At 38.2% G+C, this 21667-nt stretch overlaps 1 protein-coding gene across 1 annotated transcript in view; it reads left to right on the top strand.

The window, feature by feature from the left end:
• Positions 1 to 21243, top strand: part of LOC139733678 (palmitoyltransferase ZDHHC21-like) — a 48033-nt gene extending 26790 nt beyond the window's left edge. The window contains exons 7-8 of the mRNA XM_071644491.1: positions 48 to 100; positions 20915 to 21243. Coding sequence (XP_071500592.1) covers positions 48 to 100; positions 20915 to 21044 — 183 coding nt within the window. The 3' untranslated portion in view covers positions 21045 to 21243. The remainder of the gene's footprint in view (positions 1 to 47; positions 101 to 20914) is intronic.
• The last annotated feature ends 424 nt before the right edge of the window (positions 21244 to 21667 follow it).

Raw genomic sequence — 21667 nt, 5'->3', positions numbered from 1 at the left:
TTTATTCATCAATTTTTTTTCTTCTCTTTTGTTTTTATTATGTGCAGGATAAAACCACAGTGGAATCACTGATATACGGTAACAGACCACTCCATGAACAGTAAGTTTCTCGGTGACATGACATTTTGCTCCTGCAACAGTTGCGCCGGTCTTATTTTCTCCAAGGACTTAGGGTTAGGGTGACGTTGTGATAGAGTTTTAGGTTTTATAATTTGATTTGAGGGTTAGGATTAGGGTTAGGGTTATGTTAGTGGGTATGATTTATGTGTGGCTTAGTGTGCAGATATTTCATGGGATTAATTGCTGCAGGATCAAATGTCATGGAACCAAGTTTCCCTCACATATATGGGCTTAGTCATGATTTAAAAACAAAATTACAAAAGCTACAAAAACCAGGAGTGATCTTTCTGAAGTTGTCTCTCAAGACAACTGCTACCCATAATGTATGCTGACACTTCATTGTGTTTCTGTATGTGTGTGTCTGTATAATGTGTGTGTGTGTGGGTGGGGGGTGTACTAATGCATAGGAAGAACAAATTTCATTGGTTTAAGCTAAAGGGACGATTTGGTTTTGGTTGAGATAAAACTTAGGGTTTCCAACCCTCTGAGATAATGGGAAACCACATATGAAATATGAAAGAGCGTACAATGCTTAGAGGAATTCAAAGTTTATTTGATGAAAATCTCAATCATCATCTTTATCTTTGCCATCTTCAACATCATCTTCATCTTCATCATCATCATCATCACCATTTTGAACATAAACAGCTTCATCTTTATTTTCATCATCATTATCATCATCATGTCAGAGCTACCAAGGCGTGAGACTCAAGAATTTAGGGGCCATCTCACGATCTCACGCATGACACCCATTTTTCTCACGTATAGGGCGAAGTCTGCAACATGGGCCTATAATAATGAGCAAAGCTCAAAAGATTAAAGTGATAGTTGCAATTGAAGGTATATTTCCCTTTTGTCTTTCAAAATAAGTAAAAAATAATCACTGAAGTGTGCACCTGATTGCACCATTAAGAGCTAAAAATTGGAAAAGCTCCCTACCGTGGGAGGCCACAGGGGGGAAAAAAAACCCTCCCACACCGAGTGCCGAGATACCGAGTCATGAAAATCTCACTCATAAAAATTGTTTGAACTTGGCATCCCTGTCATCTCATTTTCATCATTGTCATCTTCATCTTCATCATCATCACCATCACATCAATATCATAATCTCCATCATCTTGTTTATCATCATCATCATCATCATCATTATAATCTTTGTCATTTTTGTCATCAATGTTATCAAAATTCTCATGAAATTGGCATGTCTGAGTGTTGGCAAGACTGTCGATGTTCAGGTAAAGGAGACTTTGAATGAGACCAATTTCCAAACACATTTCTAAACTGGCCATGTTGGTTTTGACAGGGACTTCTCCCCGTGCGTGAACCAGATCAGTCAATCAAACCAGGATCAATGGTAGATAGAAAAGAATCAAAGAAAAAAAAAAGAAATGCTCTAAATTCCCTTCCTGGTTTAATCTTTGCATGCACAGGTAGGAACCAAGATTTCTGATGTTCTGAAACATTTTTCTGTCTTTCTTGCCCTAGAAACCCCGATAATGTATCTCCTACATCTTTCTTATCGTTTGAAATCAGAGCACCCTACTTTTCTCTTCCGCTTTAAAAAGAATATCATGTGTTTTCTTTTTCACTTTAAATTCTAAAGATCTCATACCAAGACAATTACAGGCATATGAAGTATGAAGTATAAAAGGTGACCTGGCATTCTTACCACATAAGCAACTATAATAAATGAGTTTCATACAAACTAATAAAAAAGTAGAGGAGGGGAAAATGTGTTATCTTTGTTTAGAAATCAACACAAAAACCAAAACCTCTTTTTCTGCCCCAGTTTTCTGTCAGATTTGACCCAATTCAGAGCTTGAAAGCGGAGCATTGGAATTCTCTTTTATCGGAGAAGTGAATCACTGGATTTTTAATGAAAATCAGCTGTGGGGAACAGGGGAGAGGCTCCGCTCTGCATGTTTGTTTGCTTTTCCAGTTGTTAAAAAAGGAAAGTACCTTTCTCCTGTGTCCTTTTTTCTTTTCCCTTTCTTTCCCTCTTTCTTTCCTCCGAAGCTCAAAGGAAAAGATCGTTAGTTTCCAAACGGGCAAAGCTGGGTCCTTTGCCTAATCTGTGGAGAATATGAATTAGGACACTGCAGAGTTGAGGGAAGGAGAGGGAGAAATAGAGATAGAGAGAGATTAAAAGTTCTATTACCAGCTCGTGCGTAAGTGTGTCTGTGCATCTGTTTTAACCTACAGAGTGTTGAACTCTGGATATTCAAAAAGAGTATAAATGCTGAATTTAGCCAAAGCTGGAATTTCAGGATTTTTGCGGAGGTTGCAGATCAATGACATCTGACAATGCCTATCAGGGGGTTGTCTACAGTATGAACGTTTTTGCAATCAAAGTGTGGTCTGGTTAAATGTGATTCTCCTTGAGAAAAAGAAAGAGAGTCATTCCTCAGTTCTTTGTCATTCCCACTCCAAATGAACCATCTTCTCTTGTAATGTCTGCTATGTCTTGACTAGCTAATCATGCATTGAATATGTAACACCGGAGTGAGGAGAATCTGGAAATGGAAAAAAAAAAATGATAGAAATTTGGTTGAGACCATTACTCTAGTATCTTTCATATTTACCCATGTTAGGTTCACGCCGAGTTGCCCTAACTTAACCTTCTGAGGATGAGCAGATTTTGCCATAACGTGCATTTCTCATAGATTCCTGTTCGAGTGTACTCAAGACTAGTCCTCAATGAGTCAAATGTAACTTGCAGTTAGCAACCTTTGATAATAAAGGTACCCTAAGGGTCTCCAAGGAGATGTGTGATACCTCCTAGGTAACTACAGCTAGCAAACTTCATGGTTAGTGCTGCTCCCCTAATCGCAAGAAATCTTGTGGTTAAGATGCATACCATGCACGTACAGTAGCTCAATAGAATGATAGGTGCACCCTCTATGCAGCTTTGTAGTGAGCAGGACCATGTGAAAGTAACACAAGCTTGTAGGTAATAAGCTTAACCCGTTGAGGACGGACTGATTTTGCTACAACACGCATTTCCCATAGACGCCTGCCTGAGTATACTCGGGACTCGTCCTCAATGGGTTAACCTCCTTGAGGGCTCAATTACTCTGGCAATGACCACATGGAATCATTCACGCACAATTACTACTGTAACAGCGATTTTGCACGAACACTCTTTGCGCCCGAAACTGGAGTCACTGCACATGGCACACCGCGCTTCTGAATTTTGCTGTGGATTTTAGCTGGTTGTTAGCTATTAAGCTGCGAGTCCCGTCAGCAGTGATAAGCATTAAGCATCATGTGAACATAACTGGTAGAATGGGAACTAATGTGCCCACCATTTGCTGATATGGTAACTGTGTGAACATGTCTGTAGATATGGGCACCTACAAATGTAGTCAATGCTGCAGTCATGAAGTAAAAGTAAAGCTGAAGCAAAAGTCAGTAAAGCATTAAAGTAGAAAGTAGGGGAAGTTTCATATAAAGTAAGTGGAGGATGTGAAATGAAAAAGCAGTTCCCAAACTTCTACAGTGCACTCCTGTTACAATGAACACAGTTATAACAAAATTTGCAACGAAGTAAAATGTCAGGCCGCAACATTATCCACTTGATGTATTTTTATTGTTCATTTGTTCAGTTATAACGAAATTTCAATATAACGAAAGAAAACTGCCGGTCCCGAGGACTTCATTATAATGGGAGACCACTGTACCAAGTAGTAATTTAAAAAAAAACGACAGCAGCATACATACACCTATCTACTGATACCTTAATACATACAATGTACATTATATAAGTATCCTTTCATACATACACACATACATTCAAGGATACATGTACTTGTACACATACATACATTTACATTTTTTTAAAATGGGACAGTCAAACCTGCCTTAGCGACCACCTGTCCGTAGCTGCCACCTGCCGTACACAGCCACTGAAAAAAGTCCCCCCTCCCCCCGAGAGAAAAGCCATGTTAACCCGTTGAAGACGAGTCCCAAGAATGCTCGGGCAGGTGTCTATGGGAACTGTGAATTATAGCAAAATCAGTCCATCTTCAACGGGTTAAAGACCCTGTCTTTAGCAGCCACTTTTTTGGATCTTCCTTCGGTGGCCGCTATAGACAGGTTTGACTGTACATACAAACAAACAAACAAACATACATGCATACATGCATTCATCCGTCCATCTATACATACATACACTGTACATACATTCATACATACAATGTACATACGTCTCCCCCCTTTTCTCCTGAGAGAGGAATAGGGGGGAGAGATCAAAGAGGGAGAGAAAAATGAATCTTGCTGGCGGAAAGCGGTTTATACCGAGTGCTGGTGCCAAGAGAGGGTTGGATTCCTGTTTAGGATTTTAGGCTTGGTGTTTAAGGAAAGCAGAGCGTTTGGAAAGGTAATAGGGGATTTTGAAGAAGCGATTAAGGGTGGAGTTCTTCCCGTGTGAAAAAGGTATCCATTCGTCTACTTATCTATCTCTTTTTCTTTCATGGGAAAACTTTGTAAAAAAAAAAAATGGGGGATAACATGAATGTTTAAAATAACATAGACATGCTATCAAGTAGAGGTTTCAGATTTGAGCTAAAGCCAGATTCTCTGTAATACTGGCTGTTTAAGGGTGGGATTCTTTTCCTATGGAATGTGTTCATACTTCTTCTGAGCTATCTTTGTTTTTTCCCGTGGGATATCTCAAAGAACTCCTTCAGTGTAACATGAATCGGTTCAGTGAAATACTGGCATCCAAGCTAGGCACTTCCTAATCGATAAGGGTTGGATTTTTATTCCCTTTGAAAAGGCACTCTGGTATCTTTTCATATATCTACAAGATGTTTTCTTGATGATTACAAAACTGGACCAAAAAAAAAAAATCATGAAGTAAAGTGTTGTAAAAGAGTAAAAAAATGGCTCCAAAGGAGAAATTATCAGTGGTTCCTTTGGTGCTCTTATTTGTCATTTATACATACATCGTATTCTTTTGAATTCATCCTTTCTGGTGTTTTCTCACTCTAAATGGATGTGTTTCTCTTGAAATAGACTTCAAGTGGCCGTGATGTTTGCTAGAAGGGTATCGCAAGGATTTTGTAAAAAAAAAGAAGTGCCTTCAAATTTTGTTGATGAGTTCTGGTCACCATGGAAAGTTTGGAATGTGGGAGTTTGGTTGATATTTTGTTGTGATGTATTTTCTCATTTTGCACATAAATGTTAAGCTACTTTGAGACTTTCGTGGATGCCCAAAGTAAGTCGTTGTTATGCTGCAAGTGTAATGCAATGCTTTTAATCAGTGGTTTACCAATTTATCTTGGAGTAGACATCAATTTTATTAGTGTGTGCATACTTTCAACTTAATGCATAACCTTTACGTGGGGAAGGGACCCCAAACATTTGATTTCAACCGCAAGAAGGCATTGAAGATTTTTTTTTTTTTTCCATGGCTTATATCATATATTCCCTAGGTTGGTGAGGATTTTTTTTTTCTGTTTTGTCGCATACATGTAATTCCATATCTGACTGTGTAAGCGCAACCTTCTATGGTGGCAATGATATTCACACAGAAACAATTTTTGTAATCTTAGCTACCATCCCCCCCCCCCCCCCCCCCCCCCCGGAAAATTACTTGCTTGAAATATCCATCTTCATGTCGAGTTCTGTAGATCAGTTCATGATTGATAATAGCACCCTAGTTTCTTTTCTGTATGTGTATATTTATATAATATGTATATACATAAATACATACTGTATAAGCTGCTATTTTCGCGAGGGTTTCATTCCGTGAATTTCGTGAATCACAGTTAGATCGCAAATTTAACAACAGGCAAAAATAATTCTATTAGCTGTGTTAATAGAGCATTAACGTAAGCATTGGCGTCAATTCGCGAAAACAGCATCTCGCGAAAATGTCTAAGATGACCTCCTCATTCACGAAAAATATCTGTACGCGAAAATAACAGCGTGTACAGTATTCTGCATGTATGTTTGAATAGATATGCTATACAGATATACATATAATTTTCAGAGCTGGGCATGTCCTGTAATAGGGTATGGAATGCCATCATCAACAGTCACAACAACAACAAAAATAATCATAGTACCCCCAGCGATTGACGATAGCCATCCAGCTCATATCTGATCCTCTGAAGTACAATCATCATCAACATCACCCACTTGTTAGGCATCCTATCAATCAATGCGGCTGATTATCAGTCATCCAAATTTAGATCCGAATTACCTTGTAGCAAGGCTTAGTGATGTCTTGGCCCCACAATCTAATTGATCACAAGGTATTCATGCATTGATCATAAGTTTGTGATTGCAAAGTTAGTGACACTTTGCAAGCGTACATGTACCTCTAAATTAGAAACAGAGCCCCGAGCACGCATCCAGGGAGAGCATTACTGGTTGTCATGGCAATGATGATGGTTTGCACGTGATTTGCATGCCTTGGTGTTAGCAATGCGAGGCCAAGACATTGATTTTGTAGCTTTGCCCACCGATCATTGCTTTCGGTGTCTAAATTTGGAAACTTTGTGGTGTGGGGGGGGGGGGGGGTGCAGATGGGGAAAAAGTTGTTGGGTGAATGATTATATGCCATATGCATTCTATGCTGACAAGCAGCAGGCTGGATTTTTAGGAGGGGTCATACATTCGCCTTTAATGTTTCTGTATGCCACACAAAGAAGTGGAATGCAATTCATGTAGCTGTTTGGCTGCAATTGACATTACACATTAGAACATTCTGAACATTGTAAAGAGATGCCACTTTGCATGCACCACATGTGGTATGCTATACGCCTGAGATATATCTTTGCTCATCACACTTACAACTTATTTTTGTGTATCACAGGTGGGGGTGATGGCTCAATTATGAAAAAAAAAGCTATTATAGCTTCTTTAGCTAAAGGACAATTCTGGACTGGGTAAAAGTTAGTTTGAAAAGAAAGTGATATTTTACAAGCACAAACATGAAAATTTGAGGAAGATCAGAAAAAAAAAATTAGAGAAGTTATGAAGTTGTAAAGTTTCATACAATTTTCACCAAGCAGTTCTTGAACAGTCATTAAGAATAATATGCAAATGATTGAGTTAATGATGTCATTGCCTCACAACTTGCCATAGAGTTTGTACATAAAATTTTGAAATTTTTATATTTTTTGTTCAAATGCATTGTGCTCTATCTTATATCTAATGTAACTAATTGTTATTTTGAAGTTATTCAGTCATGATTTACATTCTGTTTTGCACTTTTATAGCAAAAAAACCCTGAATTTTCATGAGTCTTTTTTTTGTGTGTGTACATATGTACATGATCAATGGAAAATTGTGAGATGACAGTATCAGCTCAGTCACTTATACATGCATATCAGCTCTTTGAGAACTGTTCATGTGTGAAGCAGGTGTGGTTACAATCCATGCACGTGATCTGTGAGCGGTGTGTCATTCTGTTTGAACTATTGCACACGCGCGTTGAGTGCACCAGAAGAGTGTTACCGCGAGAGCGTTTCACAGAAGGGTTGTCGAAAGGATGTCGGGGGTTATGTCAGGATACTGTCGGGGTAATCACCCTTTCTACAATGTAGCTAGAGTAAAATATGGCAAAATTTACCGCGCCAACCACCAAGCAACGTTTTGCGGGGACCATTTTAAACAGGTAGGGTAAAAAGAGCTTGCTCGGATGTTGTCGCGGTAACTATGGTTTAAGAGGTTCTGTTAAAACTGGTTTTAATTGGAAGAAAAAAAAAACTTATATGTCTTTGACATACATGTACTATATTTCATAATGACTTACATACAGGGCTGCACATGCATTTCAGCCCTAATTCATGATGCTACATCGAGGAAATCACATATTTCCTGTCTTTTCTCTTCGTGTCTTTGTTTCGAAAATAGCCGTGTGGTGGAGTAGCGCAGCCAACTGGAAAGATTTTGATTACCTGCTTTCACAAACAAACAACGCAACCACAGAAATTAGGCAGAGGACAGAAAAGTGGTATGTTTAGCATCTAGGGTCAGGGTCAGAGACAGTCCCTGACAGAAAAAAGAAAATGACAACAGAGAAGCTTATGTGGGTGTACTGAAAACTGTCAGAAAAAAAAGCAGGAGAAGTACATGTGTAATATTCAAAATTGTGCTTTCACTTGACAAGTATATTTCAAAAGACAATAGGCTTTACAGGTGCAGCGCTTGGGGGGGAAAAAAAGTAAGCAAGAAGACTTAGATATTGCTTATTGAGTTACCCAGGCACCGTTTCATGAAAGTTGTCAATCTCTTCCAACAATTTCAGTAAAATCTGTGATTTTGATGGGCTCAGAAGCTCTGGACACTGACTGTTATGATGGTGACTGTTAGAGACTGACTTGTCAGGGCTGACAACTTTCATGAAACGGTTCCCTGAATGTTTGTCATAATCAGAACAACAAAGATTCTCCGGGTACCGATTGGTGTATAGGGTGTATACATAAATACAGTGGCTTTGTAGGCGTGCAGGTAATATTTGCATTGCTCCAACAATTTGAGAGTGGGATCATGCATGGGGAAGTCATGGCCAAAATGTATGACAAAAAGTTGCGTCAGGCTGAAGATGAGCAAGCTAAAATATCAGGAAACAGAATGTCATCCTGTGCTGATTGGAGCTGCAGGGTACGGGTGTCGTGTTGTTGGTTTTGAGTGATTTTTGTTTTTGCTTTTTTACTTTCGATTCGATAATGACCAAAATTGCAAAAAGAGGCCCCAGTGTTAAAGAGCCAATAGTGTGGGGGAAACATATGGGTGGTTCGGCTGAATTCATATTCATTCGCTGCCTACCAGGTACATTTAAAGACCACAAATGATGTGGATGTTATGTACGACGGTTCAGTGTGTTCTATTTAAATTTGGAAGTATTTATATGTAATGGCAATGTATTTTAGCCTTCACGCTACGATTTTGCAATTTTTTAAACCAAATAAACCATTCTAATAATAATAAAAAATAGCCCCCGTCAGCCGTGCATCAGCTACTGTTACAGTAAAAGTGGATATTTTCCCGCAACTAATTTTTCGCAATCGGCCAGTCAAGAAGAGTTTCGCATGTTTTTAATTCTATGGAATCATGACGTCAACTACTGCAACATACATGTATGGCAAGCAAAATATTCGCATGCTTTTATTTTCGCGCTAGTTTCTGGTTGCGCGAAATGTGTAAAAATTTTTACTTTCACAGTAATATATGTGTGCATCAAAGTGTACGATCATTGGTAATGGTCAACTGCAGTTGAGATTCTCTGGCTGTGTGTGTACTTTAATACAGAGAGATCTTTGGGTGCGTTCGAGCGCTCTAAAGCGAACCAAAGCGAACTGAACCAAAGCGTACTGTACCGAACTGTGCCAGATTTGAAGCGTTTGAGCACTCTGTCGAGAAAGCGTACCTCACGAGTTATTTTTAGAAAAGGTCACGCATTTTTGTAACAAGAATGTCATCCACCTGGCGCTTGAACTACTTACAGCTGTCCCGATCAAAAAGAATGATGTTTTTGCATTGTGACGTATGCGCATGATACACGCATGCTTTACAGCGAACTTTTGGTACGCTTTTGGTACGCTTTCGGAGCACAACGGGAAGTGGTCCACTTTTGGCTCGGTACAGTACGGTACGGTACACTTTAAGAGCGTTCGAGCGCTCCTCTGGCGTGGGTACGGTATGGTACAGTTCGCTTTAGGAGACCGCTTGAACGCACCCAATGAGAGCTGTACACAATTCTTGATTATAGCTGAGCTGGGTCAGCCTCCCACTCCAAGGTATCCCCAGATGCCAGGTCTTTAACCCGTTGAGGACGGACTGATTTTGCTACAACACGCATTTCCCATAGACACCTGTCCGAGTATACTCTGGACTCATCCTCAATGAGTTAAAGGGATGGTATAGTATTGGTTAAGATGAGGATTGAGCTTTTAACTTTTTGGCCAGATATTATTAAGAAACCACTTATGAATTAATCATACAGAGCATACAATTCTAAGAGGAATTCAAAGTTTATTTGATGAAAATTAGTTTTGAAATGGCTGTGATATCCAAAAACAAAGTAAAACAAAGTGATCCTAAGGAAAGATGGGTCCCATCTTTGATTATAGGATCCCTTTGTTTTGGATATCTCGGCCATTTCAAAACCAATTTTCATCAAATGATCTTTGATTCCCTCTTTGAATTACATGCTCTTTCGTATTTCATAAGAGGTTTGTCATTATCTCACAAAAAAAGATTGAAACCTGAAGCCCCATCTCGACCAAAACTACGATGAAAGGCAGGCCTCTCTCTCACAGATGCTATGGATTATGGGAAGACTGAAATAAGGGGGGTGGAGATGTGGATCGAGGAAGGGGATAAAAGTTCATAGAGCACTTGAACTTTGCTGTCAAGATAACTGAGCAGTAAATAATACACAGTCAATAATGTGAGGAATTCCCCTTGGCCGCTGGTTGAGGAGCATGGATGGAGGGGCGGGGTAGAGCGGAGGGGGGTAAAGTAGGATGGGAGGAGACGCTTCACTGATGTCTGTGTAATTGTCCATGACAGGAGGCCAAGATGATGCAAGGCTTGATATAGACTCCAAATTCAGACCCTTTGTTAGAAGTGCATATATGTGTGTCATTTGGTTCAAAGCAGTTTCTGGTAATAAATAAATAACCACCACTCCTTGTACCTCATTTTAAAAGTGAAATAAGAAATCATATATTTGTATTCATTCATTGTGCAGTGATTTGTTTGTAATGTGGTAAACGACTACCCAATAAGAGGCAGTAGGTTGGTGTAAGAGCGTAATTTAGTCTGAAGAAACAGACCTTTTCTTTCTCTCCCCATATATTTTAAGTAGTTCCTTCTTCTCTTCCTCATATGTAGGAGGAAAGCTGAACTTAAAAGACAAGTTCACCTTCATAAACATAAGGATTGAAAAAATGCAACAATATTAGTAGAACACATCAGTGAAAGTTTGAGGAAAATTGGACAATCGATGCAAAAGTTATGATTTTTTTAAATTTTTGTGTTGGAACCGCTGGATGAGGAGACTACTACAGCTTGTGAGTCATATGCGTACAACAGTATAAAGAAAATGTAAAAGAAAATTCAACATATTTCCACTTTTTTCGCATAATAAAAGTGCACTTGACTTGCCTCTTTCTAAAGGCAGGGGGAATAATATTACCCATAACATTTGTCGGTAACGAGTCAGGGGAATGTGTACTTTTTTCAAAAGATGGAATTTTGTGAAATTCTCTTTATATTTTCCTTATATTGTTGTACGCATGTGACATCTAAGTTATTCATACATTGCAGTAGTCTTCTCATCCAGCGGGTACTGCATAAAAAACTTCAAAAATTCATAACTTTTGAACGGATTGTCTGATTTTCCTCAAACTTTCAATGATGTGTTCTACTAATATTGCTACATTCTCTCAATCCTTATGTTTATAAAGGTGAACTTGTCCTTTAATTTCAGCATAAATATATAATCTATAGCTGTGTTCACATGGTGACCTGACCATCAATGGTAGCTACCACTGATGAGACAACTGTAGGTTAACTTGCTCCTTTAACCCGTTGAGGACGAGTCCCGAGTATACTCGGGCAAGTGTCTATAGGAAATGCGTGTTATAGCAAAATCAGCCCGTCCTCAATGGGTTAAGCCATTTAAGATGGACTGATTTTCCTATAACATGCATTTCCCATTCACCCCAGCCTAAGAAAACTCAGGACTAGTCTTCAAAGGGTTAAGGGGAAGGGGAAGTCCATCCTGAAAATTTAATTTCTGTGATTAGAAACAGAAAATGAGAGGAACAGAACATTGGAAGTTTGAGCAAACTCTGATCAAAATGCTGAAAGTTTAAAGATTTTTTCTTAGTTGTGATCAGTGACGTACAAATTTGCCACTCAATGATGTGTCATCTGAGCCCACCTTCCATGTGCAGTGTGTATGAAATTTCATAAACTTTCTCCTTTTCTAGTTATTGATGATGGAATATATTTTTTCTATGTAGGGGCTGTGTAGAAAAATATTTACGTTGTTTGTGTATTAAGGGTGCGTGCACGATTGGACATTTACTTGATGGAAGAATCGAGATTACCTATTTGAAAGTACAGAGCACATGAGGGTGACCGTGTGTGTGAAATCGCTGAATTGCCAATTTGTGTTTGATTGATCGCAATGATAGAAAATCTTAATTTTCTCAGTTTTCATCAGAAATTGCTCAAACTCTCGGTATCCTGTTCCTATAATTTTCTGCTTCTACAGTTGTACTCCTGTAAATAACAAACAAGGTTATAATGAAATTTCATTATAATGAAGTAAAAATTCAGGCCCCAAAGTTATCATCTGTATATCTTTATACACTTTATTTGATCAGCTATAACGAAACTTTAATATAACCAAAGAAAACAGTTCATCCCAAGGACTTCGTTTTTACAGGAGTCGCCTGTTTTCACATAAGCTAATTTTCCAGTGGCTTTCTCTTTTAAACCTTGACCGTGATCATCCTTATGATGCTTTTGAAAGCTAAAGCCCTGGTCACACAGCACTCCACGTCCAAATCACGTACAAAAAGCTATGAAAATCTGGTGGACGTGGTCGTAAGTGGTAATTTTTTGGTCAATTTTGGTTTGGCTGTGCTTTGTACGGGTTATGGCCGTTGGCGGCTGTTCCACTGCTGAAGCACTACCTAAGTATGACTAACCACGTCCAGCCACGTGTGTGTACACGGAAAAATCCATTTCTCAGCAATAAGCCGCTAAACACACACTATTTCCCATGATACCAATGCGTAACACGCGTCATATGACTGTGCTCTGCCCGTGACAGACCGCTAAACTTTCGCATCTTTACCGCGTTTCCCCAAGTTTTAATCAGCGCCGGAACACGGATTATCACGTGTGTTTCATGTGTGTTGCACGTCTTTACCACGTGTGCCACCCGTGGTTGTCCGTGGAATAAAATTTTGAGTAATTCAAAACTTTTTACCGCGTCTGACGCCATTCAGATTTTTCCCTGCGTCCTGTCACGTCTATAAATCGACCATAGCTCGTCTTATACTCGACACCAACACGAACAACATCGTCTGCTTCACGGGAGACCACCTTTTGACGTGTTTTGGCCGTGATTGAGCCATAAAGCGCTGTGTGACCGGGGTTTCTGTCTCACAGTTTTCATCAATGAACACGACTTGACAGTGAAATTTTGCAAGTTTAGTATGTCACATGCAATAATGTCTTTGTGCCTAGCAAAAAAATTTGAAGTAAGTAACAGAAAGTGCAGCTACTGCCTGTGGTGATAACTAGCTGGGTTCATGGTGGACCAAAAACACAACACTGGAGGCCTACACTGTACATAAGACTCTTACAAGGTAACATTGCATGAAAAATTCAAGGTGTCAATGGGTTCAACTTAACCATAGCCTGACTGTGTTCACATGGGCTATTAACTGCTTTCATGTAGGCACCTAACTATGTTCACATGGCCTGCTAATTTCAATCACACAGCCCACTATGTTCACATGGACCCTTACTTGCATTGTATGTTCACATGGCATGCTGAAAATGTTAACACAGACCATTAACTTCATTCACTTAACAGTCAACTTGAAATGAAGCCAGCTCAGTATGAACCCAACATCTGTTTTGTTTAGTGAGTCCACGCCATAGTAATAGTAAACTAGTCAAATGACATCAATGTTATGTATGTTGGCTTCCTATAACCCCGTGCTCTGCATGTTATTTTGGCACAAGTACTTCTTGATTTTAATAGTAGAGGCTTTTTCCCTCCCAGGGCTGGGCAGTTTGTGGAGAAACTATTTTAGGATATTTGTGATGATTGAATTTTTTTTTTCTTCTTGCTGCTTCCACTTGAGGAAGGAAATAAAAGCTGGTTAACGATGAGAGTTTTGTGTCATCAACGTAAATTGACGTGTGACTGCAACAGCCAATGGACATTCGCAACTTTGTATGAATACTCTCCTTTTTTACAATTTTCTCCTTTTTCACAGTTTTCTCTCCATTTGGTTATTGATTTATCCTCTGTCACACATCTCCATCAGCTCACATTTTTTTTCATCTAAATTTCTCTTCAGGTTTTTGCCAAAATCTTCTTTTATATATATAAAATGTGACTGTGCACCTCAAAACGAACATAAAGTCGCACACACTGATTCTGCGTGAGGACTGAAAATAAGTGAAATGGGTCAACCTCGCCGAACTTGACTTTTTCATATTTTCTGAAAGAGCGGGTCTTCTTTTACATTATGCTAAAATTTGGTATCATAAAACGGGCAGGAAAGTGTGTTTTTTAGCAGTTTATCTCGAACATTTTTGGTAGAATAGCGTGATTAGTTGTGTCTTTAGAATCCCTTTTTCATTTCTGAAAAACCTTGTCCACACTCTCCACTTTCAACTCTAATAACTTTTGAAAGGACCATACTACTGCTTTGAAAGTTGGCGTTACTTATGGACAGAATGTGTTAATGAGGCATGCTTAATTTCAGTTTAATTTGATAATCCCTTCATTGTTGTTACTCTGGTGGTTTACTTCCTGAGTTTTGTCCCATTCATCGCACAGCCAACACGGTTTGGTAAAGATTAAGCGCTTGAATAGACACTGTACTTCAGAGCCTCTATTCTCAGTTCACACTTTTCCTGAGTTTTTGCTTTCTTTTCAATATTTAGATAGGTTAGAAGAGTCCATTTGATTTGAGTTATACATCATTTTAAAGCTTAAATTCTGTTCTTTCAGAATATGGTCTTAACTAAAAATTCATGTCTGGCGACTTTTTGTTTGTTTTGAGGTGCACTGTCACAAATGAAAAATGAGAGAATAAATGGAATTCCATTGGGATTCGAATCCCAGACATCAGGATTGCTATGGACTGGTGCTCTTGCCAACTGAACTACGGAAAGCCATAGTACACTGTTCATCCCAGAAACCCCTATTAATTCTCAATGCTCATGTGGTCAGGAACTTACCTAAACCTGACACTAACCCAAGGATAGAAATCAACTTGGGGATAAAATAGTGAGGTTTAAGCTGTACAAGTAAAATAACAAAACAAATGAAAAATAGCAGGAGGAAGAAAAAATAAAGAGACAGATGTTTCTATGACACGCCTGAAGCTGAGGCTAAATCCCTCGAAACAATCCGTGCAGGAAATACACGCCACTTCGTTGTGCATGAAGGAGCCCTATAGCTCCCCAGTGCATTACGCTTGGTTTGAATTTGCCTTGTTGAGGTGGATTGTACAAGTTTCAGGTGTAATGTTCTCTGCTTTCTTTACTTTTTTAACTTTTATCATGTCTGATAGCTAACATAACATCGCTGGGGTGACAAGACCTTTTATCTGCAGTTTTGGTGAAAATGACTTTTTGGATTTAATGGTCAAATAATGGATTAAGTGATGTCCTGTCTAAATCCCAACTGTCTTACTCGAAAAATGAAGCCACCACGGCATGTCGAAGGAAAGGCTATCCCATTCGCCACAGTGCTTTGGCCACCATGTTTTTTGGCTCTCCTGAACATTTGACATTTTGTAGATACGAGGTCTTGTCGCCCCAGCGACGATAAGCAAAGCTGTCAATTTGGAACAATCTTGGACTCTGGAAATCTTGACTAAAAAAAAAAGAATGATGATTAGTTAATGTCGAGTCTGCTCTCTCTAGCTGAATCAGACTTCATAGATTTGTCTTTTTTTTTTGATATTTCACTGTGCAGTGTTTTGTTTTAAAAAGGTAGGAGTCATTCTTGAAAATGCTTTTAAGAATTCATTGATATTTAGTTCTGATATCAGTTTAGTCTGTTTTAGTTTGTAAATGGCGATCATGGCTTTGTACAAATGTATCATGTATTTTATCACTCTTTTGATGTGGTATCACTGGAAATGATTTTGATTAGCATCAGTAATCATAGTTATAGCAGCGTATCATTGCTGCTGTACATCGTGATTTGCATTCTCCTGTGAAAATAGAGCATTTCATGATAGACTCATTCATAATGGAATGTTTCCTTTTGCTCGATTTATTCAGTTCCATTCCTGTGCTTGTAGTGTTTAGCAAGAATGGACCTTTCTTTCTCTTCTTCCTCTTCCTTTTAACACTGAAGATTTCAAGTACTTGAAAGCCATCAGTGATTTGACTTATACTTCACTCACAAAACAGAGAAAATATTAATGGAGGGAGTCAAATTTCATGACATCCTGCACCCCAGACCTGATGTTGTAACACTTGATCTTTGAGAGACCTTTATAGCCCAACCAGAAATTGTTCTTTGAGTGAGGCTGACGATGTAATAGCAACACTCAGTTGATTAAAGGCATAATTACCATTTGCAGATGAAAGAAAAACCAAGTATTAGTGCTTTAAAATAGTTCCAAAATGTGAGTTTGGGATAGAAACCATCACTGTAAAAATCTGAATCCATATAATCAATGTTAAGTATTGTTGAATAGACAAAATGTGAACAATAGTAATAATAAAAATGTTGCCAGACTATCTAAAAACCATCTACAGTTATGGTTTAATGAGAAAAATACTGATATCTCCTTATATTTTAGGCTTTACTGTGAAAATTTTATATGGTAGGATGTATTTTGATATAACAGACCTACACATATGCATCAAATGTGATATCTTGAACATTTTTAAAATCACTATTCCCAAAGGTAAACAGGACCTGTAAAACTTTAGTATCCAGATGTGCTCCAAACAACAATAACAATAACAGAAAAGGTTGCCAGTGCCTGAATATCCGAATCTACAGACATCTTTAACCCATTACACTCAGTGAGATTTTGTAGTCACCATAAACTTTGTAAAGCATTTACCAGGTTTACTAGTCAATTAAATGGTAAACTCTGAACCACTCCAAGACAGCTCTCCGATTAGTTAATTATGTCATCACTAGCATTAAACTCCCAAAATTCAAATGGCTCTTAGTTTTTGCTTCTTCTTGTGATATTTCTGCTGCATTTCAAATGTTCATTATACTTGCTTTTTTTAAAGTAAGAACATCAAAAATATCCTCATACTTTGGATAACAAATCTTCTGAATATTTTAAAAGACCAAAGTTAGACAGAATAGCCAGGTACTTACCATGTAGGTTAATAGAGTTTTGTCATTGACCAGCCACAAAAAGTAATTAAATGAGTAAATAAGTCAAATTACTAGAATTGAATGATTCTGTTATGAACTGTGCAGTCCTCAAGTATTCCTAGAATTATTACTAGAGTATTTGATTTCTCTTTGTTTTTATTCTTCTTCATTTTATCATCTATGCGACCTGGATTATGATTGAACCCTCATTGATCACTGATTCCAAACGATTCATTTGAGGTTTCTTTCAAGTACTGTCACGTCATTGAAACTGATGGGTTTTATTGAAAGTCAAAATGATCTAACTAGTGCCTGTCCATTCTTAAGACTTTAGATGTCCTGGAGAAAGTGTTGTTTTTTGCTTTGTGTTTGTGTATGGGTTTTTTTTTTTTTTTTCATTTTTTTCTCTCCTGATGGAGCCAGTCATAGACTGCTGAGCATAGAAGTTTTGAATCGTGAATAATCGTCAACAAAGAATAGGATGATATGTATTTGAAGATTCTTGTCATATTATTCAATACTGGCCCTTATCTGCGGATTTATCAATGTCGCTGATTTCCCTCTATTGAATTAGTTTAACAACCCATGTACTCTGCATGATCTCTCGACCCTTGTATCTACACATCCATCTGGTAGACACCATATCCTCCAATTAAAAATCTACTGTAATATTCCCGTTCTCCAAATCAAGAGACTAAAGGGCATACATGCGTAGCCCGAGGCGGCGGGAGAAAAATTTGTTGAGGGTTTATTTCATTCATGAGCCGCGGACTTCAAAACTTTTTTTTTCTGTTTATTCAGGGAAATCTGATAAAAGCCTTTCGTTGTAGCTTTACGCGCCTTTCGGGCTGCCGCAATTTTGAGACCTGGAAATATTTTTAGCAATTTGGGGGGAAACAACCACACTTTTTGGGATAAAGCTGATCACTCTTGGTTTTGCTTTTGTCCGATGATACGCATCCGCAAACATGGAAAAAAGGTCGCTTCGAATTAAATTTCCAGACTGTGTCTCAGATTCTCTCTCGTCTTGTCCCTTTTTTTTTGGGGGGGGGGGGGGGGACAAAAGGGTCACTAAGCACTACTTGAGACAATTTCAACCCTTTGTACGTAAATTGCTAGTTTTGTTTTGTTTTATTTTTTTCTCTCTCTCTGGCTGTCTCTCTTCCTCTTTCTCTGTCTCCTTTCTTTGATTCTCTTGTCCAGACATCCCTACCCCAACCCTCCCCCCCCCCATCAAGAGATTCTCAGAATAAGTCTCAAAATGGCACGCATTAGTCCTTTGTTTAAAGTTGTTCATTTCTTATGATCTCCGTCTAATCAAGTATCACTCAGAATTGAGTCAGAGCTGTCTTTTCTGTGTTTGTCCCACCCAGCCATTTCACGCTGTTTGATTTTGCAAGATTTGTTCTTTTCGCAGTGAAAGTATCTTTAGTCATTACGTTTACTCTGTGAAGTTCAAAATATTATGGGTCTGGAAAAAAAAAATTGTTTTTTTTATTTTACAAACTGTAGCCTTCAGAGAAACAAATTGTGGTTAATCAACCTTCTGTTGCGTATCAGTCAAACAGATAAAGTAGAAATACTTGTATGTCTGATAGAAAAGCACAGTAGGTGTTAGTCTGAACTACAGTGAATCCTCTTCATTTTACACACCTTTCTTCCCGTACATAATTATGTTTACACCTTAAGTAATGAGCACCCACCCACATGTCACACACAGTGTTCAGTGATTGAGGACTTTTCCCTCGTAAACAATTTAAGCAGCAAAACAACAACAACAATAACAAAACAAAAATGAAAAAAGAAAACCCTCTGACATGACATTCACCCAAAAGGTACATATGGATTCAGTGAAATAAGGCAGATATAGTGACCATATAGATTGCATCATTTTTTTTTTTTTTGGGGGGGGGGGGCAAAATTGAGCAATCCAAAAGTTTCCATATTGTTAAAGTTTGTCAAAGCCATATGCTCTGTCTTCGCAGGATGGAAAGGGTACAGAAGTTTGTTATTTTACAATAAAATCACGATTTAAAGGAATGAACAAGAGAATTACACACATCTTTTTTTAGTATAGTGAAAGAGAACATGACTTTATCTCCTTCAGAAGGTAGACAAAATATTATTAGATAACATCATATATATTCATTTGATAAAAGGTCGAGGGAATGGGTTTATTTCATACATTAAATTTTGCGGAAAATATTTTAATTTTCTATTGCAGTACCACATTAATATTATGAAAACAGTTTATTTTATCTTTCCAAGTCAGTGATGAAGTGAGATGGATTTAATGAAATAAAAAAAGAAAATACAAAGTCATCGCTATTGAACAGATTGTCCAAATTTCCACAAATGTCACTGATGTGTTCTACTAATATTTCTGCATTCTCCGAATCCACAGATATGTGTGTTGTAAATTTCCCTCAAAGAAATGGAAGTACTTACAGTTATATCTTCTTCTCCCCCCCCCCCCCCCAAAAAAAAAAAAAAAATCATTCTGTTATGTATTTAGCAGGAGGTACTACCCCTCAATCATTGCATGTGAGCTCGACTGATGTGTTCCTTTAAACTGCCTTAGGGGCTTTCCCTTTTGAGCATGTTGAGCTCGTGTTAACAGCATTTCTTGTTCCTCTTAATGTCAATTTCTGCTGTGAGCCTACCCAAGCACATGGCCCCAAACTGCAGTGATCCACGAGGAACCAATGAAAGGGCGAGGAAGGTGACATGAAAGTGGAACGGGGTCAGATATCGTTGGGGGGGGAAAAAAACGCTGTGGTTGATCTGTGATGTGACTGGTAGCTTTAAAACCATAGATGCTGTTAGAGTCTTGCTGATGGCAGGGTACTATAAAACCACATGACCACTTATTAAGATTATTACCTATTTGAATTATTTTTCCTGAATATCCACTTGCTATTATGTTCAGACATATATGGTACCTTTAAAAATTAATAGCAAGAAATTGGTGCATTGGGGAATACACAAATGCCTTTAAGATTTTTTTTTTTCATTTCTACTTTTCTTGTGTACCTTGTTTGTTAAATTATATTGGACTCACCACTTTGTGCAAAAAAATGATGGCTGCAATGTACACAGTGGCAGATATGTGTGTGAGATCTGAATGGACAAGCACAATTTGGGGTCTGTGTCAGCTATATTGTACGTTTCAAGCTCAGTGAGCATAGAAAACTGTAGTAGGGGTTGCCTGAAACTTTCTGCCACTCATTCAAGCACACAATTACTCATATTGTTCAGGTGTTAAGACGAATTAAAATCAAATGCTTATGAGTGTTCAAATGTATAAACATTAATATTAATTGTTTGTTGCAGAAATGCACCCAATCAAATTACATCACTGTGTGGAACAGAAGCTTTTGTTGTAACACAGTAGTCACTTGCATGATATTTTGTCTCTAAAGATGTTAATGTGGTAAGTTATTCCACAGTTTATTAAAAAAAAAGGACATTCTCAAAGATTTTAAAAATCTTCAGCCATTGTTTCATCATTTCAATTCCTCTGCCTCATGTTCTTTGTATTCCCTCTTAACTTTCGGTGATAATGATATTATCGTTTTACTCATTGTTGTTATCATACATATCATGTACTTAGACAATCCCAGCAACTTTTTCAAACAGAGGAAGAGAAACAAAACTTTAAAAAATATGTTTATAATTTAGTAACCCTCTCCCTTTTCCCCTTCTTTGTTTTCACAGACCTAAAGTTACCAAAACAGTCATGGACAACTTCCACGATGTATTCGGCCGCGGCCGCATCATCTGCTGGCTCAACCCACTACGAAAGAGGCGGGGCAGAAACATCATCGTCTACGCCGATGTGGCATGAAGGAGGAGGAGGAGCAAGAATGTGCCATTCCAACAAAGAGAGAATGAGATGGAAAAAAGAAAGAAAACAAAAAAAGAGAGAGACAAGGAAAGTGCTGAAAGACACTGCATGTCCTACACGGAAGATTCGTGAATGAATTTGCATTGGACATCCCAGTTGGTCATGAATATTCATGCACATGGACTGGTCCACTTTGAGGAAAGGGTAGAACATCCTGAAAGAAAAAAAGTGTTGATTTTTTTTTTCCAGCAAGGAGTGTGGCTCTCATTTGGTATCTCCTACTTCTTAATGTTTCTCCATACTCTTGCTTGATATCTGCTTCAAATGTTAATTTCATTTCTGTAATGGTATGGATTGTCACTTATGAAGGAAGATTGAAAACTCAAGGAACTGTTGGAGAGAAAGAAAAGATAAGCATTTTAGAGTGCTGTAGAGATATTTGGAGATGCCAAAGTTGTATCATGGCTTGACAATCATGCTGCAGCTGATTATTTTGCATTCACTTAGCTCAAAATGGCTGTCTTCATCATGCAAATTTGACTCCCGAGATACAGAACTTGCGTATGTTTTATACACAAAAAGGCAGATTTATGATTTCTCATGAATTTGTAATAAAAAGGTAT

Source organism: Diadema antillarum, unplaced genomic scaffold (assembly GCF_040938485.1).
Source record: "Diadema antillarum isolate AM-2024a unplaced genomic scaffold, OU_Dant_1.0 seq00000486_RagTag, whole genome shotgun sequence".
Classification (NCBI taxonomy): Eukaryota; Metazoa; Echinodermata; class Echinoidea; order Diadematoida; family Diadematidae; genus Diadema; species Diadema antillarum.
The sequence above is the reverse complement of the archived record's forward strand: the minus strand, read 5'-3'. Positions and strand labels throughout refer to the sequence as shown.